Source organism: Neurospora tetrasperma (assembly GCF_000213175.1).
Source record: "Neurospora tetrasperma FGSC 2508 unplaced genomic scaffold NEUTE1scaffold_4, whole genome shotgun sequence".
Taxonomy (NCBI): domain Eukaryota; kingdom Fungi; phylum Ascomycota; class Sordariomycetes; order Sordariales; family Sordariaceae; genus Neurospora; species Neurospora tetrasperma.
The window spans coordinates 1732164-1756096 of NW_009799102.1; the positions used below are offsets into that span (position 1 = coordinate 1732164).

Genomic DNA, 23933 nt, shown 5'->3' on the forward strand with positions numbered 1-23933 from the left:
GACAACAATACGCTGTCTGCATCCCTGGGAGATAGACGGTCCAACGCAACGTCGCGTCCCGCTGAACCCGTCAAGACCTTTGGTCACAGGTACCTCAAGGATGAGAGCCTCGTGCTGGTCAGTCTGGGTTCAATGGATATGCGCAAGGGAATTGAGGCAATCAAGCTGGACAAGGTGCCTCTTGCCGAAGCGCACACTACACAGTTGGATACGGCTCTGTCGGTTGTCGTCTCCGCCCAAGGCGCGAAGGGCGACCCGACTATGATCGACCTGCCTGTTCACGAGAACATCTCTACCGAGCCTATCCTCTTCACCACCAGGGACGCCGCCAAGGTCAGACTCTTCTTCGATATTGTGCCGACATACTCGGGTAACGAGAAGAACAAGGTTGGTCGAGGTGTTGCTCTCCTTTCGAGTGTCCGCCCCACCGTCGGCACCAAGAGGATGAATTTGCAAGGCGACATCTCGGTGCCGATTATGGGCAGCAACTTTGAAGTCATCGGCACAGTCAATTTCAATTTCCTGGTCATCACTCCTTTCTCTCACCCAAAGATGGAAGTAACCTCTCAGCAGACGTACTGGAAGAAGCTGGACTCTACCATGGTTATTGGCCACCGCGGCCTCGGCAAGAACGTTGTCGCCAACAAGTCCCTCCAGCTAGGCGAGAACACGATCCCATCGTTCATTGCCGCCGCTAACCTCGGCGCTCAATACGTCGAGTTCGACGTGCAACTCACCAAGGACCACGTCCCTGTCATCTACCACGACTTCCTCGTCAGCGAGACGGGTTTCGACGCACCCGTGCACACTCTCACTCTCGAACAGTTCCTCCACATCAACCCAGACTCGTCCCGCTCGGGCACCCACCACCATCACCATCACCACCACGGTCATCATGGCCACCACGGCCAACCTAGCCAACAAGCCCAGCATAGGCAGCTGAAGAAGTTCCGCAGCAACAGCCCCGGCCCACGGCAGCGCTCCATGTCCATGGACTTCCCCGGAGATGGTAAAGACCTGATGGAAGAGCGCATGAAACACACGCGCGACTTCAAGGAAAAGGGCTACAAGGGCAACTCGCGCGGCAATTTTATTCAAGCACCCTTTGCAACGCTCGAGGATCTGTTCCGCAAGCTGCCCGAGAGCGTGGGCTTCAACGTCGAGATGAAGTACCCGATGCTGCACGAGACGGAGGAGCACGAGATGGACACGTACGCGGTTGAGCTCAACTCGTTCTGCGACACGGTCCTCCAGAAAGTGTACGACATGGCGGGGCAGCGGCACATAATCTTTTCGAGCTTCAACCCGGATATCTGCTTGTGTCTGAGCTTCAAGCAGCCCAACATTCCGATTTTGTTTTTGACGGATGCGGGCACGTGTCCTGTCGGCGATGTCAGGGCGAGCAGTCTGCAGGAGGCCATCCGGTTCGCGAGCAGGTGGAATCTGCTGGGTATTGTGAGCAACGCCGAGCCGCTGATTAACAGTCCGCGGTTGGTGAGGGTGGTGAAGCAGAGCGGATTGGTTTGTGTCAGTTATGGGTCGCAGAATAATGATCCAAGCTTGGTGCAGGTGGGTTTTTCTTGATGCATTCAAATTCCTTTTGTCATTTGAAGCAGGCTAACCAACTTTCTTCTTTACTCATAGAAACAAGTCAAGGAGGGCATCGACGCCGTCATTGTCGACAGTGTCCTGGCCATCCGTAAGGGACTGACCAGGGACCAAGGCAACGTCAATGGTAGCGGCGGCAGTAACGCCAAAGAACTTCAGCAGAGGGTGAGGGAGGTGGAGGAGGCCATCAAGAAGGAGGAGCGAATCGAGGAAGAGGGTTCGTCTGCTGAGGGAAGCAGCAATGGGGATAGTAACGGTAACGGTAACGGTAACGGTACCGAGATCCGGATGACTACCAATGCAGGAGAAGACACTGGGACGGAAATCAAGGAGACCTTGAGGGCTTTGCGGACATGAAGGATGGCCGGGGAAGGGGGGTTTGGGATAGCGATGCCAGGCGCATTTGAAGGGGAAGCGTTGGTTTTGGTACATGATTATCAAATTGCAATAGCCAATTTAGCAGTCAAGGTTCAAGTTGTTTGAGACATCGAAAGAGTCATCACCAAAGTGCCCGGCTTGGGTAGAGTGGAAGCTGGAGAGGAGGGCCAAGAGGGACCTGAGGGTTGTCGTCGGGTACACTCATTCAGTAATCGTGCACTGGCCAGATTTGTTACCTAGCGCAGTCCAGTGTGGGCTGCCTCACCCAGAGGTGCCCGATGTGGACGGCACCCACCCACCAAGGAACTGCTTGACAAGGGAACAGTGGCTGAGACGATGTCGTGTGTGTGCGCGGGACTGCATACCTACCACCTCTCGTCTAGAATAGATTGCGTAGGTAACCTTGAAAAATGATGGAATTGATCCTTGATCAGCTGGGCTCCATATTGGCCTTGTGGGCAGTGTACCTCTAGGCCTTGGTGTGGTTGCGTAAGAGAGGCAGGTTTGGGTCATGATTAACAGGACCCTGGGTCACTAGTTTGCTTGATGCCCCTCTATAATTCTCGAGATCGGCTGTTTTCACACCAGCAGCAATCAGGCTACACAGTCTCACAACGTTACTCCTAAGAAGCCTTTGTCCTTTTGATACCTTGATTCTCGTCCTTTTTCGATTTCTTGAGCCTTTTTGACGTGGAAACTTTAACCGTTCAGGTAAGGAGCCACCAAGGCACCATTGCGTGTTGAACTTAACAAGGAGAAGGGAGGTACTACTAGAGGTACCTCTACCGGGCCGACCATCACACAGTTTGGCCGATCGTTTCACACTCACGCACTCGCTCCGTCGTTGCTCGGCTGACAGCACTCAACTGACTGACCATTACGTCCACGTCCACTCCAGTCCAATCGTCCGAGGCCATCGCGCGCCATTTCAGCCACCAGTCATTCTTATCCTCCGGCCAAACTCTTCCTGTCTAGCTCCTTCTTCGCCCAATCCAATACGAACGCGACCGGATACGCTTTGTCGACCGGAAGACGACTCGGGCGCGAACTGACCAAGGCGCTCTCGGTTGGAATTGGAAACTCGACATCTCCTCATTGAACACCTCGCAACTTTAATTCGAATCTCTTTTCCACACACACCCCCAAACAAAATAGAAAAAGAAGAAGAAAAAAAGGCCCGCTCAACAAACCTTAACCGACAGTCAACATCCCATACACAAGTCAACTCGATGGCAGGCCCTGCGTCTCCCGGCAACGACGGCCCAACCTTTGCGCCCCCGCCGCTCCCGGCCGGCTGGATCGCGCAATGGGATAACGCCTCCAAGAAGTACTACTACGTCCAGCTCTCCACCGGCGTTTCGCAATGGGAGACTCCCACAGATCCAGCTCCCGTTGGCGCCACCCCCGGAGCCGCTCATGAACATCCGTACGGCGTGCCCGGTAGCGACGCCGATAGGAAACCCGAGATCATCACTTACCCAGACGGCAGCCAGAGCGCCAAGTACCCCGATGGAAGAGTAGAGCCGGTTGCTCCACGAGAGGATGGCACGAGGGGAATTGGAGGCCCTGATCAGGATAGAAGTTTGGGTGTATGTTCTTCCCCCCCCCCCCCCTCTTTGTCTCTTCTGTCCTGAACGTTGGTGAAGTAGGCGTGACTAACACTTCCACCTTCTATGTTAGTCTTTTATTGGAAACACTCTCATTAGCAACCTCGCCGGCGGAGGTAAGCAGTCCCACGGAAGCAGCAGCGGTGGCGGTGCAGGTGGCCTGGTTGGCTCCCTGCTTCAGGGCGTCACGGGCGGTGGAGGCCACGGCTCTAGCGGACACGGAAACAGCAGCAGCGGCGGAGGAGGCCTTGGTGGAAAGATTGCGTCCCAGCTTGTCTCGGGCATGTTCTCTCCCGGTGGGAGCAACAAGCCCAAGCCTTCGTCCTCGTCCTCATCCTCGCAGCAACACAATTACCACGGCAACCAGTCATCTTCGCATAGCTCTTCGGGCAGCCACGGCGGTGGTCTCGCTGGCGTCATGGGCGGCATCGGCAATCTGTTCGGAAACAAGCCCAGCTCTGTAAGTTGAATAACTGAACCCCACCGTAACTTCAAGAAGCAAAGGCTAATCAGAGAACTCCTGGTCAGAGCTCCGGCTTCGGCTACTCCAACTCGGGACAAAGCGGTTCCTACAGCGGCCAGACACCTCCCGCGACATATCAGCAAGCCACGTCGGGAGGTGGCTCATCCTCCACCTACCACACGGCCGGGCCCACGTCCCAATCGCACCAGTCACACCAATCGCACAGCGGCAGCAGTACCCCTTCCTACGGCGCGGCCGGCCAACATGCCCCCTACGGCCAAAACCAGCACGGTCAGCAGCCTCCTTACGGTAGCACCTCCTCCTACACCTCACCTCCGACTGGCCAGCAGCCCCAGTATGCTCCTCCCCCGGCCGAAGGACCACCGGGACAATATGGACAGCAAGGGCAGTACGGACAGCCCCCGCAGCAGCAACATGGGTATCAGGGTGCCCCGTATGGTCAGCCACAAGCAGGCGGCTACTATCAGCAGGCCCCCTCGTACGGACAACCGCCGCAGGGAGTTCCCTATGGCCAGCAGCAGCCTCCGTATGGCGGACACCAGGGGCAACAACAGCAGTACCCACCGCCGCCTACTACCTATGGCCAGCCGCCTAGTGGTCAGTATGGCCAACAGCCTCAGTACGGCGTGCCGCCGCAGGGACAGTATCGGTATTAGGGAGGCCAGCCTCATGATGATGGACTGCGTTTGACCGTGAAAGTTGCCGGTAGCCGTCAGCACCAGTTCACCGGCGTCACGTTGAGAGGTGGAATGGGAATGCCGCCAGCAGCGTCGAATTCGCGGTATGATAACGAGCTTCAAGGACGGCTACTCTGATTTCAGGTTACGCGCAACGCCAAAAGTGGTCGACGTATAGAGGAATGAACAACCTGGCGAAGATACCAAGGACTTACAGGGGTGAGGCCGGACATGGTCGGTTCAAAGGACATAATCGGGTAAAAAAGCTTTTAACGACCAGGTTATCGTTTTGGGAGAGGGATGCGAAGACGTAACAGGATGAGCTAGGTATCTTGAAGTTGTCGAACATCTGGGCCTGGAGCCGTAATCAGTACACAGAGGCCAGCTACTCTGGGTGGTACCAAAAAAAAGCCACGGCACAGTAAGGCAGTGGGGAATCCCTCTATGACGAAGCAATGAGAGCGTACACTAGCACGGAAACGTAATCCTTCCCTTCAGTCGTACTCCTGGGTCGCATATATCGGAGGATGGAACGTGTTGTGGAGCCAAGTGACTGGAGGAATCAAGGAAGTAGTGATATTGAAGATGTATGCTGATTGGCGTCGGCAGTTTGGTTAAGCACCACTGCGTAGTTGTGTATGTTTGTGGCGTCTATGCGGCGATGGGGTATATGATCTTCTTTTTGAGTCTTGCTCTTCAAAATATGGTATTGATATTGGGGATTACAGCGTACATGTACAAACCTTGGTGAAGGCGAGAAGGGAGGGTTTGCTTGTATGTGTGAACGTCTACACAGGATTATGTTTCATCTGCAGCCATTTGGGCACAAGCGAGGGCTTGCGCCGAATACTTAGGAAGGAGACATAGACAGACGGCTGGCGAAACTGAAAGGTGCGATGGGAACGGCAGCAATCTCGTTCCTGTCTCGCATACGTATGGCTTTCCTGTAACAAATATACCATTCACAACGAGCAAAAGCGATTCTCAAGGATATCACGTCCATTATCCGTTTTTTCCCTTTTACTACCACCTTCAGATAGCCCTCTTCGCCTGTCTATCTCTCTTCATTCAGTCTTATCTCTCCTTCTTACTCTCCTCCACACCCTCACCCACCTCCTCAGCTTCCATCCCGCTCGACACGATGTCTCCAACCAGAAAGGAAACCACTCTCTTCGAGACTACCCATCCAGCCACAGCAACGATAATGATCCAACCAATCGTCGGCACCAACGACCGAGGAAGCACGTTGAACAGGAACGGGTCAAGAATGATGTCCACGTCCACCGGCGGTGGGTGAAGCATGAGACTGGCATTGGAGGTGAAGTAATCTGCTGCGGCGGATATGTGGAGGAGGAGAGCCCCGGCCGAGGAGGAGGAGGAGGAGGAGGAGGAGGAGGAGGAGGAGGAGGAGGAGGAGTGCGATGATGATAATCCACCAGAGTGCTGTGACTGTGGTGAGACGGCTGGCAAGTATCCCATCAAGGATCCTGCGAGGTGAGGGGTAGTGATGACTTCTTTGGGGGTGTAAGTTTCCATGTAAAAGTTTGTTGGTTGCTTTTTTTGTTTTGTTATGAACATGTGTTAGTGATAGGTTACCCACTGAAGCGGACATAATAATATGACATACCGTAGCAGCCCAACAAACTCTCACTTCATACCTCTGCCTGTCCGTCAACCCCTCCAAAAGAAACCATGCATCTTCCCCGCGAGGGTGGTCGGCGGATGGGAAGACACGGTTTAACCGGGTCCGGAGTGAAGACCGATCATTCGGGGTGGGTGTGAGAGTGTGGATGTGGTGGAGTTTGGTGTCTAGCCATCGCTGTGCTGCCTGGTCATCTTTTATGACAGTTTCCTTTTCCGAGGGGGAAGAGGAGGGGCCGAGAAAGATGGTCTTCTCTACATTGGCGAGAACCAGAGAGAGAAGGGATATGATGAGGAGGAGGAGGAGGGGTGTTGGAGGGAAGTGAGGCATGGTGTTGTTGTTTACTTGGGGAGGGGGGACTTTGTTTATGTTGGCCCCCTAAGACTCTCCTGAAGACAAGACGATGGATGCTGGCATAAAAAACTGGAGACAAGATGGCTGAACAAGTCTTCGGTGGGCCGAAGCCCAACCATGGTCTCACATAATTTGTCATGGATGAGCCAAGGTCTCTCCCCAGATTAACCCCACAGTCGGAGAAGGGCTGGCCTGGCTGGGTAAATTTACCCCGGAATAAGTGGAACCCCACTGGAGCTCTAACGGTGGGCTCCCAGGATTGACAGCGTTCCGTTCACTGACATGCTCGACGCTGGAACGATCACATGCTTCGGCCGTTCTTCCCTTTCCTCGCTTGATTATATTTGTGGTACACCAAGCAATTCGAGCCGATCCGACGGTCCAACGACGACTGCCCATTCCAGCTAAAGAAGTGCGTGACGCATCTTCCTACTTTCACGACAATCCGAAACTCTGGAGATTATTCTACCATGTCCATGTCGACAGGTTGCGCCATCACAACCTCGACCATTGTCTATCATTCGCTTTAAGCATCGCGATCATCGGCTTACACCACCTGACTACCCAAGTGTATTGCAAAAAAACCACCGACGAGAGAGACACTGGCCTGTCGCATGTTGGCGCCTGTCTGATTCCGAGTACCGAAGCCTCAACAGCTCACTCAACCTACCATATCGAAGGGCCTCCGATTCCATGACCACCCAAAGGACGACAACAACACTGCTATAGTAAGCCAAAGATACCCGCAGAGTCACCACCATCGATCATGGCGCCCTCACTCTCCAAACCCGTCCTCCCTGTGTTTCGGGACCGCACCGTCAAGGGCATCATCACCCAGCTCACGTCCATGTACCTCGACAACCGCACCCGCATCTCACGCGCCGTCTACATCACCTTGTTTGTCGCCCTCGTCAACCGCGTGCGCCACGCCATCGCCGAGCAAAAGGCCGCCTCCGTTCGCGACGCCGCCAAGCGCGCCGAGCGCCAGGGCACCACGGCCTCGACCTCGGACGATGCCTTGGGCGGCAAGAAGAAGAAAGTGGAGCTGAACCGCGACTTCTTTCGCTCGCTGTTGCGGTTGCTCAAGATCGTTGTGCCCGGCTGGCGCAGCAAGGAGACGAGGCTGTTAATCAGCCATAGTTTCTTCTTGGTGCTGAGGACGCTGATCTCGCTCAAGGTGGCGGCTATGGATGGTGCGATTGTCAAGGCGTTGGTCAAGGGCAACGGAAGGGAGTTTATCACGAGGATCGTGTATTGGATGTTGATTGCGGTGCCGGCCACATTTACAAATTCTATGGTGAGGACCCACTGTTTTTTGCAACATGAGACGATATGCTAATCCTCTAAACCCACGCCACAGCTTTCATACCACCAAGCCGAATTGTCGTTAAAGTATAGGACGAGATTGACGCAGTATATCCACGACAAGTACCTTTCGCAGCTAACCTTTTACGGTATCTCTGCGCTAGATGACAGAATCAAGAACCCCGATCAGCTCATTGCGGTGGATGTGGCCAAGTTCTCCAATAGTTTGGCAGAATTGTACAGCAATTTGGCTAAGCCGATCCTTGATATGGTACGCAACCCCCCTCCGACTGTGGCTGCTACCAATGGGTAACCCTTGGCTAACCTACAATACCTAGACAATCTACACCTTCTCGCTATCAAAGAGCGTCGGTGGAGAGGGTGTCGTATTCATGTCCCTTCTAGTCCAGCTCTCCGCAAACGTCATGCGAGCGCTAACACCGCCCTTTGGCAAATATGTTGCTGAAGAAGCGAGACTAGAGGGCGAGTTCCGCTTCCAGCACTCCAGACTGATAGACCACAGTGAAGAAGTCGCCCTATACGCCGGTCACGAAGCCGAGAAGGACACGCTAGACAAGGGCTATTTCACCTTGATCAAGCACGTCAACTACATCTTGCGCCGGCGCTTCTACCACAGTTTCATGGAAGATTTCGTTATCAAGTACTTCTGGGGCGCACTGGGCTTGATGCTCTGCAGCGTTCCCGTTTTCGTCAAGCTACCGGGCCAGCTCCAGATGAACATGGGTGATCGCACCGAGACGTTTGTGACAAACCGGAGAATGCTCCTGTCGGCTTCGGACGCCTTTGGCCGTATCATGTTCTCGTACAGGGAGATCATGGAGCTGGCGGGCTACACATCCCGCGTCTCGTCACTGCTGGAGGTCATGGACGACATTCAGAACGGACACTTTGAGAAGAAGCTGGTGTCTAGTTCGGGTACAGAGGATAACGAAGCTGTGCTCAAGGGCAGAGGTAAAGTGGTGGAGAGTAGGGATATCGAGTTTATCGATGTGTAAGTTCCAACCGGCCCCTTCCTACCAAGTCGTTTGCATGCATCGCGTTGCTAACCCTTCTACACAAAAACAGCCCTATCATTTCCCCCAACGGCGACGTCCTCGTCAAAGCCCTCTCCTTCAAGCTCAGAGCAGGTGATCACCTCCTCGTCGTCGGCCCCAACGGCTGCGGCAAGTCCTCCCTCTTCCGCATCCTCGGCGGTCTCTGGCCCGTCTACGGCGGCACCGTCCACAAGCCGCCCTTTACCGACATCTTCTACATCCCGCAGCGTCCCTACCTCTCTCGGGGATCCCTACGCCAGCAAATCATCTACCCGGACGGCCTGCGCACCATGCGCGCCAAGGGCGTCACCGATGCCGACCTGCTCGCCATCCTCAAGGTCCTCAACCTCGAGCACCTGCTCCAGCTCTACCCGGAAGGGTGGGACGCCGAGGCCGAGTGGCGCGATGTTTTGTCGGGCGGCCTCCAGCAGCGCGTCGCCATGGCCAGGCTGTTCTACCATAAGCCCCGCTATGCCATCTTGGACGAGTGCACGAGCAGCGTGACACTTGAAACGGAGAAGGTTATGTATGACAATGCCAAGGCACTGGGCATCACGCTCATGACGGTGTCGCATCGTCGTAGCTTGTGGAAGTACCATACCCACATTTTGCAGTTTGATGGACAGGGGAAGTATGTATTCACAAAGCTGGATGCGGAGAAGAGGCTGGAGCTGGAGGATGAGAAAGAGGATTTGGATGTGTTATTGAGGCAGGTGCCTGAGTTGGAGAGGAGGATTGCTGAGTTGACTGCTGAGTAACATGTGGGATGGCTTGATGATTACATGTATATGGTGAGATGAAATGAGACGAAAGTGGAATCGAAGGTTGGTGAGTAATGGTTTCATCACCGAGGGGCAGGAAGGATGGGTCTGACTGGACCCTCGGAGAATCCCGCAAAAACTGCAGTATATCCTGGATGGCTTCATTGTCCTTTTTTTTTTGCTTTTTGGATAGCAACTTGTTTGGATTCAAGAGACATGGATGCGGACATGGGATTTAACCGCATATAAGTCATCGAGTTATCCTCGAGTTATCCTGGTTGGCACTGTCCGGCTCATGCCTTCCAAAACTCGTGTGGGTCCACAAATCATTTACTCACGGTTCGTAGACGTTGTAAGTTGATGCCACAAAAGTTGTGTCTTCATTCAGAGAAAAAGAAAGTAAGTCTACGATACCCCAAACAAGCATCCTCATCCGATATCCAAAACAATGGCACAAGCTGACAATTGTCTCCCTCCAAATTCGTTTATGGTTCAAAAGTCTTTTTTTTTGTGTGATCCACATCGCAAGAAAGAAGAAGAAACGTACATGCGTACAAATAATACGAGTACAACGTGGTAACAAGAAGGAGTATATAACGATAATATCCAATCAACTCGATATCAACCCCCTAACCCCCCTTATCCTACCCCTCATCAATCCCATCATCCTATCATCAACTATCCATGCAATTCAATCTCATTGAACTCACTCAAGCTACATCTAATGTACAACTCCAACTCCTGACTTAGATCTTGTCAAGATACACCGCGGTACCAGTAGGCGCCGCGGGAAGCGTGCTGTTGCCAGCCGGGAAAGGAGCCAGCGTGGCAGAGGCAGCAGCGGAGGCGGTGGAAGTCTCGGCCTCATCGGGGCAAGAATCATCCTCACCCTCACCCTCAGCCTCGCCAGTGGTATCCTCATCGGGAGGGCAGGACTCGTCATCACCGGAGCCGTTGGAGCCAGAGAGGTCAGTGCCGTTGTTGCCAATAGCAGCAGTGGTAGTAGTAGTGGCGGCGGCGGCGGCGGCGGTGGTGGAGGTAGCGCCAGAGGCCTCGTTGTTGACAGCGGAAGGAGCGGTCATGGTCACGTAGACGGTGGAGGCGGGGAGAGTGACAGTGGAGGCGGGGACAGTGACAGTCATGGCGGCGGCGCCAGTGGGGCAGTCGCTACCGGCAGCGGCAGCGGTGACGGTGACGGCGGCGGGGCATTGGCAGGCGCCGGAGTCGAGACCGGAGCCAGAGCCAGAGCCAGAGCCAGAGCCAGAGCTGTTGCCGTTGCCGGAACCAGATCCAGTGCCAGAGCCGGAGCCAGTGTCGGGAGAAGCAGTCTGGGTGGCGACCGAGGTGACGGTGGCGCCCACGCCAACAGTAACAGTCTTGGTGCCGATGGTGGTGGTGGTCATGGTGTAAGTGGTATCAACCTCGGCACCAGCAGCAGAAGTAGCGGGGTTGCCGCCACCGACGGCATTAGCGGCGGAAGTGGATTCGACAAGGGGGTTGGCGTTGGTCATGGTGATGGTCTTGACGACGGTGTTCTCGATGGTAGACATGACAGTGGTGGTGATGACGCGAGTGTTGCCGTTACCGTTACCGTTGCCGCCGAGGGTGATGGTGACGGCCTTGGGGGTGGTGAGAGTCTCGACGGCGGTCGCGGTAACCTTGATGCCGCTGCTGGAGGCCTGGTGGAAGACGCTGGAGGAGATGGAGGAGGCCTCGGCTATAGGGCAGACGGTGGTGGTGAGATGAGCGGTGCGGGTGACGACGGTGGTGGCAAGAGCCTCGGTGGGGAGATTGGCCAAGTCCTCGGTCCTGGCGGGGCAGTTGGTAATGGAGGCAGCACACGAAGTGATGGTCTCAACCGAGGTAGCAATCACGGTAAGAGTGGTGAGACCGGATGACGCAGCAGCAGCCGGGACAGTGGTAGAGTTGCTGAAGATGGGAGCGGAAGTAACCGCGGCAGGGGCGGTTGTGGGAGCAACAGAGGACAGGAGGGAGGCATTGATACCAGTGCTCGAAGCCCCGGCAAGAACGCTGGAGGAGATGGACGAAGCATCAGCAACGGGGCAGACGGTGGTGGTGAGATGAGCGGTGCGGGTGACGACCGTAGTGGCAAGAGCCTCGGTGGGGAGATTGGCCAAGTCCTCGGTCCTGGCGGGGCAGTTGGTAATGGAGGCAGCACACGAAGTGATGGTCTCAACCGAGGTAGCAATCACGGTAAGAGTGGTGAGACCGGATGACGCAGCAGCAGCCGGGACAGTGGTAGAGTTGCTGAAGATGGGAGCGGAAGTAACCGCGGCAGGGGCGGTTGTGGGAGCAACAGAGGACAGGAGGGAGGCATTGATACCAGTGCTCGAAGCCCCGGCAAGAACGCTGGAGGAGATGGACGAAGCATCAGCAACGGGGCAGACGGTGGTGGTGAGATGAGCGGTGCGGGTGACGACCGTAGTGGCGAGAGCCTCGGTGGGAAGCGCAGCAAGTTCCTCAGTCCTGGCAGGGCAGTTGGTGATGGAGGCAGCACACGAAGTGATGGTCTCGATCGAAGTGGCGATGACGGTGAGGGTGGTGAGAGGCTGAGCTCCGGGGACGGTAGCCGTAGCATTGACGGCATCGAGGAAGCTAGGCACTCCCGTAGAAAGGGGGACCCCAGTTGAAAGAGGAACACCGGTCGAGATAGCACCAAGCCCGGTGGAAAGATCGACGGCCGAAGAAGAGGCAACGGCAGTAGCCTCGGAGGAGCTAACTACGGCTTCGACAGAGCTGACGGCGGGAAGAGTGGTGTTGAAGCGGCGGTAGTGCATATGGCGAGGATGAGAGTAGGCGGTTGTGAGGGCGGCAAAGAAGCCGAGGGTAACGGCGGAGGTCTTCATGTTGACTGATGTATGTACGTATCACGTGTGATTTTGGGTGTTGATTCTTTCCCTCTTTTTCAAGCCGTGGTCTGAAGTTGGCTGTAATGAGTGGTTATTGCGCCCAGGCAATGTAGTTGGTGTTGTTGTTTTCTTTTCAAAGAACGAAGATCGACTTCGCAAGACTGGCAGGTTAAAGACACTTTGCCCGTAACAGAGAACGTAAAGGTGGGAAGTAAGACAAGTGAAGTCTGCTAGACTGGCTAGACGAGGAGACAAGCAAAAGGAATGATGCTTGACTTGTTAAGAGACAGACCACTAAAAAGAAGGAAGCTAAGGGAAAAAAGAGAGCAAGAGGGAGGTGAGATGACAAGCACGAGACTTCTCGGGGGCTTTAAAGGATAAATCTTTGACGCCGCATCCACCCAGCCAAGAGAAAAGAACCCCTGTTGACGATGGAAGCCCTGTACGTAAACGAGGCACAGCTGGGAGACTCTTGGATGGGGGGCTCCACAGATCCTTGACGAACGGAGCGGAGCGGGCTCTTCCATACAGAGCAGTCCCCCCGCTGTTGTCAAACGAGCAGAAAACCGAAGGACTGAGGGTAGCCATTGCGGTGAAGGTGATGATGGCGAGTACCCCAATGGCACCACGAGAACGAGGGTTCATCTTGTGGAGGATAGTTTCGCGAAATCCATGAGTCCCAATTTCTGTAACACGCGCGGATAGCATCCTTGTCGTGACAGGGATAGCAGCAGGAGGCAGACGCAGGAACGGATTTCCCGAGACAAGCACCGGGCCAATGGGATCAGGATGCCCACCTCCCGAATAAGATTCCTAGGGGCCTCGAGGGGCCAAGCAACAGAGAAGCGCGTGGAAATTGCCTACACGTAAAAACAGCATCGGTTGGGAAGAAAGCCAAGGGAAACCTGGAGCTGTGCACGGCGTGGGTTGATGGTCATTGATGACAACATCCTCCACTAGATGGTGATCGTAAGATGGACGATCGATTCGGGTTCTAGATGCTGTAAGTGAAGAGCCTCTGAGACAAGTGATCGGCAGCAAAGACTGATGCCGAGTCTCAGTTCGCGAGATGTACCGTTTGGTTTCAACCGTCAGAGCAGCGAACAGAATATCTGAAAAGCGGTGGTCAGTAAGGAGGATGGAAGGCAGGTTGTGGACGCGGCTGAGATGAGCCTTTTTTAACATATCCGTATCCGTGTATTTATATAGAAACCAGGCCCATGGCATGGTGACACCGTCCTACCCATCCATCAGACGGATGGTCAGACTGATGGTCTTTGCAACAGTGTTTGCATAAACGTCCGCGACTCCCGCCCTGGTTCACACTTGTTCGAAGTTGGCTGCGCTGCGCCACCCTTTCGAGAGATGAGTCTCCGTGTTATGTGACCCCTTGTGATGAAGACTTCTTTCAAGGGGGGGGAGGGGGCAGTTGGGGTCGAGAAGAAGCCCAGGAGAGAGAGAGGCTGTTTCATCTTTTCCAGCTATCGGCATCACCCGTGATTCGTCCGGTCGACCAGGGGCCCCCATTGTACCCCACCATCCCCATCATCACGGAACAATCGAGGCACGGATTTCAATGCTCGATCGGAGGGGCCGGCCAAGTGAAGCTTCAATGAAGATTCCATTGCAGGCATCACCTTGCTTCTGTTTCCTCGGAGACCACTACCGCGTAGGGGTTTAGACTCGGCTTCTCAAGTTTGCGGACAAAAGTCCGAAGGGCATTTTTGTCTCTCTGATGAAAGCACGACGGGAATGTTGAGAGGGTTTGGCTTTTGGCTGTGGAAAAGGGCCGTTGTCAAGGCAAATTCGCAATTCATTCCCTGGTGACCGGCGGGAATAATGGCATCCTGACTCCTGACAAGGGAATCGGGTCCTTGTCCATGGCGAGCTTTGGTTGCCGAACTGCCGGGTAGATAGGTACATACGAAGCGTCGTCAGTTTTTTGGTCTTTTTTTTTATCGCTGTTTGTGGACCCAGATGCAATACATACGCGGACGGGAAAGCGGCAGGTGGGAGACGAGATAAATAACGAGCTTGAGAGGGTTAGGGTTTCAAGGTGACCTTTTGGTTTGTGGCACTTTCGCTTTTTTCCGAATCCGACCAGTTCAATAATAAATATAAGACGTGATGAATCTCAGTTTCTTATTACACTGCGTTGTTCCATCATCTGTCGGTCTACCTATGGTTTTCTGACCACGCAGCCAAACAACATGCACATATGTGAGCCGCACACGTTTGCAGCAGCTTTGCTCTGCTTCTGTCGAGCAAGTTTGGTGCATTGTGTCCGAATCAGGAATGTTCAACCACAATGTGTCTTTATTCGAGACGACATGGTTCACTTGAAGCTGGATTCAACTACACTACGGTAGACCCATCTTTTTCCAACTCTATCTCTTTCTCTCTCGGTCGCGATAGTGTCTCTTCGCCAATCTAGAGGCGGCTCGAGATAAGCTCTACCCTGGGCCGACCGACCGTAAGTCCATTTGGGTTAGATTTGTTGGTGTACATCCAATCCGGCTCACTGCAATCAGCGGGGAAGCATCAATGACGTGGTACCCGGGCCGAAAAGGTACCTTCTTCCCTGGCTTTCGGAGGGGCTTATCCGGCATTTTGATGGCCGTTCTTCACCATGGTCGGTGGAAACTCCGGACACGTGGGGGACAACAAGTCCAAGGTTCCTTAGCATTTTCATCACGCAATTTGCGGGCGTTAGGTGTGCTTAAAGACTAACATCGTCGTGACCTGAGGAAGCACCACGTCCCTTATCTCAACACCCCCCTCCAGCACAACTCAGGAGGCCCGACAACTTGGGTTCAGATCGCGTTGCTTCATCTGACATGTTGACGGCGGCCAGTCATGCGCAAGTTCACTTTCTTCAGACATCCACGTCTCGAGCTATCACTAACACTAAGCACAGTTCACCTATCACCACTGTTATGCGGCCTGGCCGTGCTGAGCCAACTCGGCTCCGTAGTCATCGCTGTTCCGCTGGAGTTCAAGTACCAGAGGGTGATCCAAAACATCTCTTCCGAAGGTCACCGGGGAGCCGTGGCCAGTGAGAGCGCGATATGTTCCCAGATTGGCACTGACGCCCTCCGCAAGGGTGGTTCCGCCGCCGACGCCATGGTAGCCACCACCCTCTGCGTCGGCACCATCGGCATGTACCACTCTGGCATCGGCGGCGGCGGCTTCATGCTGGTGCGCGACCCGGACGGCAACTACCACACGGTCGACTACCGCGAGACCGCGCCCGCCGCCGCCACCCAAGATATGTATAACGACGACCCGAACGCCAGCGTGCTCGGCGCCCGCTCCGTCGCCATTCCCAGCGAGCTGCGCGGTCTCGAGTACGTGCACAGCAAGTACGGCCGTCTGCCATGGCACGACCTTGTGATGCCCTCGGTTAAGATTGCCCACGACGGCTTCAAGGTAACGGAGGATCTGGTCCGGTACATGGCCAGCGCCTCGGCGTCGGACGACTTTTTGACCCGTGACCCCGTTTGGGCCCAAGATTTCGCTCCCAACGGCACCCTTCTCGGGCTCGGCGACACCATCACGCAGAAACGGTACGCCAAGACACTCCTAAAGATCGCCCTCCTCGGCGCCGACGCCTTCTACACCGGCCCGATTGCCGACTCCATCATCGCCCTCCTCCAGCCGCTCGGCGGCATCCTCACCCATTCCGACCTCGCCAACTACGAGGCCTCCATCAAGCCCGCGCTGAACATCACCTACCGGGACTCCTTCCGCATCTTCGCCACCGACGCACCTTCTTCGGGAGCTGTAACCCTCTCCATCCTCAAAACCATGGAACAATTTCCCTCCCTCAACCTCTCCTCCAATATCCCCCTCACCAACCACCGCTTCGTCGAAGCCATGAAGTTCGCCTACGGCGCCCGCCAATCCCTCGGCGACCCATCCTTCATCACCAACATCACCTCCTTTCAGGAAGCCATGCTCTCCCCCCAAACCGCCAAGTTCATCTCTTCCAAAATCCTCCCCAACTCCACCCTCCCCCTCTCCGAATACGACCCAGTAAAGAACTACGCCGCCGCTTCCCACGGCACTTCGCACATTGTCACGGCCGACCGGTCCGGGCTAACCCTCTCGTCCACCACGACGATCAACCTCCTCTTCGGCAGTCGCCTAATGACGCCTGACACGGGCATCATCCTCAACGACGAGATGGATGATTTCAGCCAGCCCAACAAGAACAACTCCTTTGGCTTTGTCCCTTCCCCCTCCAACTTTATCCGCGCCGGCAAACGTCCGCTGTCGAGTATCTGTCCCTTGATGGTTGAGCACATTAGCAACGGCAGCTTGTGGTTCGCTACGGGAGCTGCCGGAGGAAGCAGGATCATTTCCAGTACCACGCAGGTGGCGTTTAATGTGCTCGAGGGCCTTGCTGTCCATCCGAATACGACCGACTTGAAGGTCAAGGGGGTGGGTGGTGAGGGAAGCGTGATGCGGGCGGCGGTGGCGGCGCCGCGGTTGCACGATCAGTTGATGCCCGAGGTGTTGCTGGTTGAGAAAGGGTACGGACAAGATGTATACGATGATTTGAAGAGGAGGGGACACAATGTGACTTGGCAGGCGCCGGGGCTGAGTGCGGTGCAGGCGGTGATGAGGTTTGGGAATGGAACGTTTGTGGCGGCGAGTGAGACTAGGCAGGTCAATAGTGGTGGGTTTGCTGTTTAGATGGGATGCGCAAAGGTTAGGGATGACAGAACCTACCTCGCCGATGACAAAAAGAATTGTCAGGGACGAGCCTACTTACCCTTGGATACTCATAACGAATTAGCGGATCCTATAGACATTTGGAACAGCGATGATGATAATGATTCAATGAGATAATCAATGAGAGAGGAAGTTTGTTCAAAAAGTTTCAACATTATGGAATAGGATATCTCGTACTAGCTCGCTCAACCGTTCAACACCAAAACCACCTGCCACCAAACCGACCCTCTCTTTTTTGAGTCCGTTCATGCTCATCTCAACAAGCGCCTGCCGAATATACATCCTCATGACAAATTCGTCATCTCATCAGAAAAAATAACAACAACGCCACCTAACATATAATCTGTCTCTTCCTCTATTTGCTGGTATCAACGACATATCTGCCGACAATCTTGCCCTCCTCCATCAAGTCGTAGACTTCCTGCAATTTGCTGAGGCCGACCGTCTTGATGGGAACCTTGATCAAGCCGCGGGCAAAGAAGTCAAGCGCCTCCTGGGTATCCTGCCTGTTACCGACATACGAGCCCTTGATGGTGATCATGCGGATGACGGTGTCGAAAACGGGGGCCTGGAACTTGGCGCCAGCGGGGAGACCGATGCAGATGATGGTTCCGCGGGAACGGACGTAATCGACGGCCTGGTGGAACGGCTTTTCGGACACGGCGAGAAGGATGACGGCGTGGGGACCGAGGCCGTCGGGGGTGGCAGCCTTGACGTCCCCGACAAGGTCTTTGGTAGTAGTGAAGTCGACGTAGGCCTGGGCGCCCAGCTCGCGGCAGTTCTTGCCCTTCTCCTCGCCACCGTCAATAGCGATAGCGTGCAAGCCCATGGCGTTGGCGTACTGAATAGCCATACTGCCGAGACCACCGCCGGCGCCGACGATGGCGACGCACTGGCCGGGACGAACACCGGACTCCTTGAGGCCCTTGTAGACGGTGATACCGGCGCAGAGGACGGGCGCGGTAGTCTCGAGGTCGCACCCCTTGGGGATCTTGGCGACGTGGGCAGCCTTGGCGATGGCGTATTGCTGGAAGGAACCGTCGACGGTGTAGCCAGACAGGAGGGCGTGAGGGCACAGGGGCTCGTCAGCCTGCATACAGAAGGAGCAGGCCAGGCAGGAGCCGTTGAGCCACTTGATACCGGCGTGGTCGCCAACCTCAACCTCGGTAACGAGCTCACCCTTGGCTACGACGACACCGGCGCCTTCGTGGCCGCCGACAAGAGGCATCTTGGTAGCGAGGGGCCAGTCACCCTTCATGGCATGGAGATCGGTATGGCAGACGCCAGAGTACTTGACGTTGATAAGGACCTCATCGGGGCCGGGCTTCTGGACGGGGATCTGCTTGAAGACGACGGCTGAAAAGGAAAGTCAGAATATAGGTCACAGGTGCCACTAGTAAGTAAGGACAAAGGGGTGTTGGACTTACGACCGCCCTTCTTCTCGACCACCTGGGCCCATTGCTGTTCTGGAATCTCGAACTGGGTCATTGTGATGGTGTGTTGGTGTAGTGAAGTTGATGGAAGTAAAGTGAAGACAATAGTCTCTTTCTATAAGAGACTGAGGAAGCTCTGTGTATATGATGGAAGTCTATGAGGTACAACAAGTGATGTAAGCCCGAGAAGAGCTGCGGCAGCCATGACCTCTTATACTCTTTCCGTCCCCCATCGCCCTTCCCCGGTCAGGGGATAGCAACAGGTCCGACCGATCGGCAACCGTTGGCAAAGAGGGGGAGGTAATGGATGACCCAAGCAAGGCAGGCAGGCGTCATGGTGGGCAGCGAACCAAAGAAAACACGAGACTGCAAAGGCATGATGACCACAGGAGGAAGGGAGGCCGAGATCTGCACGTCTCTACAGACCCGGCGAGGCTAGTGGTGGCTCGGTGGGAAGACTTGTCGGACGTCTGGCGAGGCAGGGGCCGAGACCCTCGACTGGAGGGTTCTTGGGGGTTTGTACACTAGAGTCTTAGTGTGTGTAGATGGACGAGGGAAAACGTATGATGTTAATGGGCGAGGCGGGACGTAGAGGATGTGACGGTACGGGGAGCTCCCACTGGCCAATCGCCCATTGTCTGCACTTTTCCATCAGCCCGGTGGATACCCCTCTCAAGCCCCCCCATCCAGTCGTCAGCAGCTTGATTGATCCAAGGGAAGCTTCAATGGAGTTGCTGCATCGGCTGGTTCAAGGTTTCCGAAGGTTTAGAGAGAGAAATTGAGAAGCCAAGAGGGGAGATCTCCGCTTCTGTCAACTGTACAGGTCCGATCTTAGTAGTGTAAATGCGGGGGAGCTGGCACTCGGACGCCAACAGTTGGAAACAAACAAGGTCACGAGCTCTTGTTAGATGAAGCTGATCATGCACTAAGCGATTAGCATAGTGAAGGTCCCCGGTGTTGATGTGCAAAAGAGGAGAAAGTTAAAAAGAGGACTGGGGGAAATCGTGGGCTCTTGGCGCATGTCAAGCGCGATCGTCCCAACTTGGGCACGAGTGATGTAAGAGATGGAGGCTGGGATGAGATGTTAGCTTCAGTGAGTGTGGAACTGGCGGGAGCGCTGAGTCGAGTGATGACAGCGGGGGTGCCCGTTGGGGGACAGCCCGCCCTATCCAGCCTCAGCGGAGCCCGGCTAGTGTCACCCGGACCATCAAAACGGCCCTTTTCCCGCTCATCATGTCAACAATGCCGTGAAGCACCTGAGGTTCTGATCCCATCTCGTGGTTTATGAGACGCTTTTTCTAGTCATTATGGAGCGGCCGAAATCTCTCCGTCTCTCCTTATTTTTGTGGGAACTTTCTTATCAACTTCACTTTTGTCGTAGAACCAAACGCCCGGTGGTCGGCACCTTGAATCCGAGTACAGTCTTGGATACGGTGTTTGCCCAAAGTAACTAAAGTCGTTGACAGCGCGCGGGTCGGGTCCGATCCGAGACCCCGCCGTAGGTCATGTTCCACCCCCCACACTTTCTAGTGTGGTGTAGTGTATACATAAACGACTTTCCGCTCCACCGAAGCCACTGTCTCGAACCCACCACTACATACGCTACACATTGAAACTTGTGCCAACCACTCCTCCTCCTCCTTCTCCTCCTCCACCTCCTCGTCGAAGATCTCGTGGACGTCGTGGCTCTCCTCTTCCCCGCGCCTTTGTCAACGCTGGTTGGGTTGGTGGTAAAGCTGAAACGGAGGCTGATGGGATTAGTATGGATCAATTATCGTTTCCAGGGCAAACATGAAGGAAAACAAAAGAAAGAAAAAAGTCAACTTCCGCTCGAGCGAAGAAGCCTCAAAACGGCAAACTTAGCCGGTGCAAGTGACGAGGAGGCTTGGCTTGTAAGCCACCAAAGGACGGTCTGGAACCCCTGGTTTCAGCGACGAAGCTTCTTCCCCGCATTCTTGTCCTACTACCTACCCATACCTATGGTACCGACCTCTATGAAGGCATGCAGAAAGTTGCATAACCTTTTGCTCCTTGTCCGGCGCAAAGTAAGCAATCCGACTACTGAACCCTCCGAACTGTGAATGCTCTCTGGGAACATGGTCGGTTTATTGTGAGGTGACGTCCGAGCATGGTCAGGCAACATCTTTCAACATGACAATCGAGCCCAGTCCTGATTGAAATCTAATCAATGGGCTGCGAATAGGAACAACAGGAAAAAATAAAAGGAAAAATCAGCAAGTTGTGAAACTGATGCGAAGCTATCGGTTAGCTTGCCCGATGGGAGTTCGGCCAGTTCCAGAACTGTCGGGCCATATCAGGCCACCCGGCGCGAACCGGTGGTCGTGGTGCTGACACATCCTTGCTTACCGAGAGTTACAGTGAATGCCGTCAATGGCTTGGCACGCCGCCTCCGGAACCAGCCGATCGGTACCATTAAGCCCCCCTTTTAAGGGGACCGTTGCTCTGCGCAACGGATTTCTAAACATCAACACAACAACAAACACATTGGCCGTCTACGCTGATGCAACTTTACTAGCATTAGTTCCTCTTTTCGATTCATCGCCATTATATAAACATCGGCGCCCGCTGCCTGCCAAATAAGATGCGGACTCGCTCCTGTACACAAATAACTACGCTTAAGATCCACCAGGTCCTCCGAGCAGAGCGAACCTGCGCACGATGCTGGGTCCATATTCTTGGTACTGTAAAGATCCGTCAGCAACCAGACTGCCAATGGTACAAGGGTAAACAAACATACCTCTGCCTTGGTGTGGCAGTACGACCGAAACTCGGGCGTCTGACCGAGCAAGCTACCACCGAACCACGGGCCGTGCCGTTGCCTCTTGTGGGTGATAACCTGGACATCAAGACCACCGCTCTTTGCTCCACCACTGCGCACCTCGCTGGCCTTGATTCTCGTATCGACAAGCTGCTTGATATCGCGCTGTAGCCTGCGACCAAAGTCCTTGTAGAGCGTGCTGCCACCCGAAAGAACAATGTTCTTGTAGAGACCACGACGGACATCGATGGGCGAAGACTGAATGACACCATCGACAACCACGGGCAGGGGCGTCAGGAAATCGGACGAGTAAATCTCGGGGTTAAAGAAGATTTCGGGCGCCATGAAACGCTCGTAGCCAACATCAACCGTAACTTGGCGGCCACCGGGCTGGGTAATGGTGTGCTTCAGGAATCGGCTGCGATCGCGGTCGTACTTGGCAAACTCCTTGACGATATCCGGACAGACGTAGCAGTACTCCTCCTTGATCTCCTGGGCCGTCTTGAGGGACGAATCGGGCTCGCCGCGGTCACGGAGAAGCGACTGGACAAAGTAGGTGATATCGCGACCGGCAATAGGGATCGACTTGATGGACGAGCCGATAACGTAACCTTCGGCGACCGGGATAACGTGTGTCACACCATCACCCGAATCAATGACAGTACCGGTCAAGGATCTGTCCTGGACCTTGGATGATGTCCAGGAAGCCGCAAGGGCCAGAACGGCCTGGACGGCAATGTAGAGACCGGCGCAGTTGAAGGATTCGAAGAAGATCTCGGCGGTGTTTTCGCGGTTCTCGGGAGGGTTGAGAGGCTGAATCGACATGTCAGTGCTGCAGAGGTACTGATGTGGCTTGGAAATTGTAGTCTTACGGGCTCAGTGAGGAGGAAGTGGTGGTCCTCAGGCTCTACTCTCAGATACTTGAAGATGGAGTTGGACCAGAACCTTTCCATGTGATCCTAAGCTCCAGTTAGCTCTAGGTATTTGTGACATGCCATCTAGCAGCCTGAACGCACCCAGTTCTCGATCTGTCCGTGTCTGATGGGATAGTGCAACCCGTAGCCTAACACCGTCAGCACCCATTTCCATTGAGGCGGTGTAGACCAACGTACCAGGTCCATTGGCGGCCGCTACGGCCTCGTCGCCGATAAAGTAGTCGAGGTCTTCGGTTCCGCGCTTTGCTGAGAGATGGCCACCTGGACCAGCGCCGCCGGTGAGGAAGGATGGTTTGTTGGCTACGGCGGGGCGGCCAGAGCCCGAGCCGCCGGTGCCTGCCGAGGGGCTTTTGGTCGCGATGGCCGTCGGGAATACGAACGAGGGGGAATCATTGCCGGCGAAACCTGCAGACGACGAAGAGCTTGGTCAATCGGTGGCCATGTCATGGATATCTTGGGGTGTCGGAGTCGCGAACCTAGCTTGGAGAACCCCGTGCCGCTGGTTAGGGGATGTTAGCGATGACGGCCCCGGAGCTGTTAAGGAGCGGGCGGGGTGGAGACGGGACACTTGGATGCACGTACTTGTCCATGACAACGGCGGGGGTTGTGTTGGCCATTGTTGCGGTGGTTTGCTGCTAGGCGCAGCTCGTGATGATTGCGGTTTGGTAAAGCAACGGCTGTTGTTACCTACCTAGTTGGTGATGGATGAAGTGACGGGGCGGGAGCGTGGATGGGTAGTGGATAGGCCAGGCGGGCGGGAAATGGAGGTTGATGTCCAAGATTGTACGTGCCTGGCCGAGCTAGCTCTCCTTACTCGTCTGGCTGACAGCGCTGCGTGGTACTGTGGAGGTACCTGTGCGGCTGTGCGCCAAGACCGCGAGGTCCCCGTCAAGTACGGCGGTCCATTTTGTCAGTCGGGCATTTCCAACGACCTACATACGCCATAACTGGGGATGACGGAACCAAACACCGCTGCCACCTGCGCGCCATCCGAGCCCCCCGAAAACCGATGCCCCGGTCCCAAGCACCGGAGTTCGAAGCACACGGCCCGGGCCCGGACGATGATGGCTAGGAAAAAGTGGGGCCGATCGGGATCAAACTGTAGCGACAAGGCCAGCCGGACAGACAGGATGTGTCCTTTCGAGAAGGAAGGAGATACTGAGTGCAAAATCACCTCCAGCCAGATTCACTCACACCTGCCATTTCTGTCGAATTCATTTCAGCTCCATCTCGAAGCAAGTCCACTTTGCGGAGAAGCTGCACACACTCACAGCTTCTCACTTAAGTTATCACAACGAATCATCAACC

At 55.0% G+C, this 23933-nt stretch overlaps 9 protein-coding genes across 9 annotated transcripts; 4 read left to right on the forward strand and 5 right to left on the reverse strand.

The window, feature by feature from the left end:
* Positions 1-954: 954 nt before the first annotated feature.
* On the forward strand, positions 955-2094 carry NEUTE1DRAFT_117372 (uncharacterized protein; the record flags this gene model as incomplete). The annotated part of the gene is made up of 2 exons (XM_009853826.1): positions 955-1569; positions 1645-2094. 2 exons carry the CDS (start codon positions 985-987, stop codon positions 1963-1965), a joined length of 906 nt encoding a protein of 301 aa, XP_009852128.1.
* Positions 2095-3146: 1052 nt separating this feature from the next.
* On the forward strand, positions 3147-6002 carry NEUTE1DRAFT_123051 (uncharacterized protein; the record flags this gene model as incomplete). The annotated part of the gene is made up of 3 exons (XM_009853827.1): positions 3147-3575; positions 3667-4053; positions 4098-6002. The coding sequence occupies 3 exons, from the start codon at positions 3216-3218 to the stop codon at positions 4731-4733; spliced, it is 1383 nt and encodes a 460-aa protein (XP_009852129.1).
* Positions 6003-7342: 1340 nt separating this feature from the next.
* NEUTE1DRAFT_147175 (uncharacterized protein) lies at positions 7343-10074 on the forward strand (the record flags this gene model as incomplete). The annotated part of the gene is made up of 4 exons (XM_009853828.1): positions 7343-8047; positions 8111-8326; positions 8394-9067; positions 9142-10074. The coding sequence occupies 4 exons, from the start codon at positions 7517-7519 to the stop codon at positions 9866-9868; spliced, it is 2148 nt and encodes a 715-aa protein (XP_009852130.1).
* A 157-nt stretch (positions 10075-10231) lies between these two features.
* Positions 10232-11807, reverse strand: NEUTE1DRAFT_95279 (uncharacterized protein; the record flags this gene model as incomplete). Its single annotated transcript, XM_009853829.1, has 1 exon — positions 10232-11807. The coding sequence occupies one exon, from the start codon at positions 11419-11421 to the stop codon at positions 10618-10620; it is 804 nt and encodes a 267-aa protein (XP_009852131.1).
* Positions 11808-11811: 4 nt separating this feature from the next.
* On the reverse strand, positions 11812-13042 carry NEUTE1DRAFT_95280 (uncharacterized protein; the record flags this gene model as incomplete). The annotated part of the gene is made up of 1 exon (XM_009853830.1): positions 11812-13042. A coding segment is annotated over one exon (658 nt), but the record flags the coding sequence as incomplete, so codon positions are not given.
* Positions 13021-13679, reverse strand: NEUTE1DRAFT_101823 (uncharacterized protein; the record flags this gene model as incomplete). The annotated part of the gene is made up of 3 exons (XM_009853831.1): positions 13021-13035; positions 13243-13450; positions 13606-13679. The coding sequence occupies 3 exons, from the start codon at positions 13677-13679 to the stop codon at positions 13021-13023; spliced, it is 297 nt and encodes a 98-aa protein (XP_009852133.1).
* A 1739-nt stretch (positions 13680-15418) lies between these two features.
* Positions 15419-17618, forward strand: NEUTE1DRAFT_65159 (uncharacterized protein; the record flags this gene model as incomplete). Its single annotated transcript, XM_009853832.1, has 2 exons — positions 15419-15601; positions 15659-17618. 2 exons carry the CDS (start codon positions 15598-15600, stop codon positions 17437-17439), a joined length of 1785 nt encoding a protein of 594 aa, XP_009852134.1.
* Positions 17615-19106, reverse strand: NEUTE1DRAFT_95282 (uncharacterized protein; the record flags this gene model as incomplete). Its single annotated transcript, XM_009853833.1, has 2 exons — positions 17615-18834; positions 18906-19106. The coding sequence occupies 2 exons, from the start codon at positions 18964-18966 to the stop codon at positions 17834-17836; spliced, it is 1062 nt and encodes a 353-aa protein (XP_009852135.1).
* Positions 19107-21429: 2323 nt separating this feature from the next.
* On the reverse strand, positions 21430-23352 carry NEUTE1DRAFT_117378 (uncharacterized protein; the record flags this gene model as incomplete). The annotated part of the gene is made up of 7 exons (XM_009853834.1): positions 21430-21613; positions 21670-22503; positions 22563-22649; positions 22707-22753; positions 22803-23030; positions 23102-23124; positions 23208-23352. 7 exons carry the CDS (start codon positions 23240-23242, stop codon positions 21548-21550), a joined length of 1320 nt encoding a protein of 439 aa, XP_009852136.1.
* Positions 23353-23933: the final 581 nt, after the last annotated feature.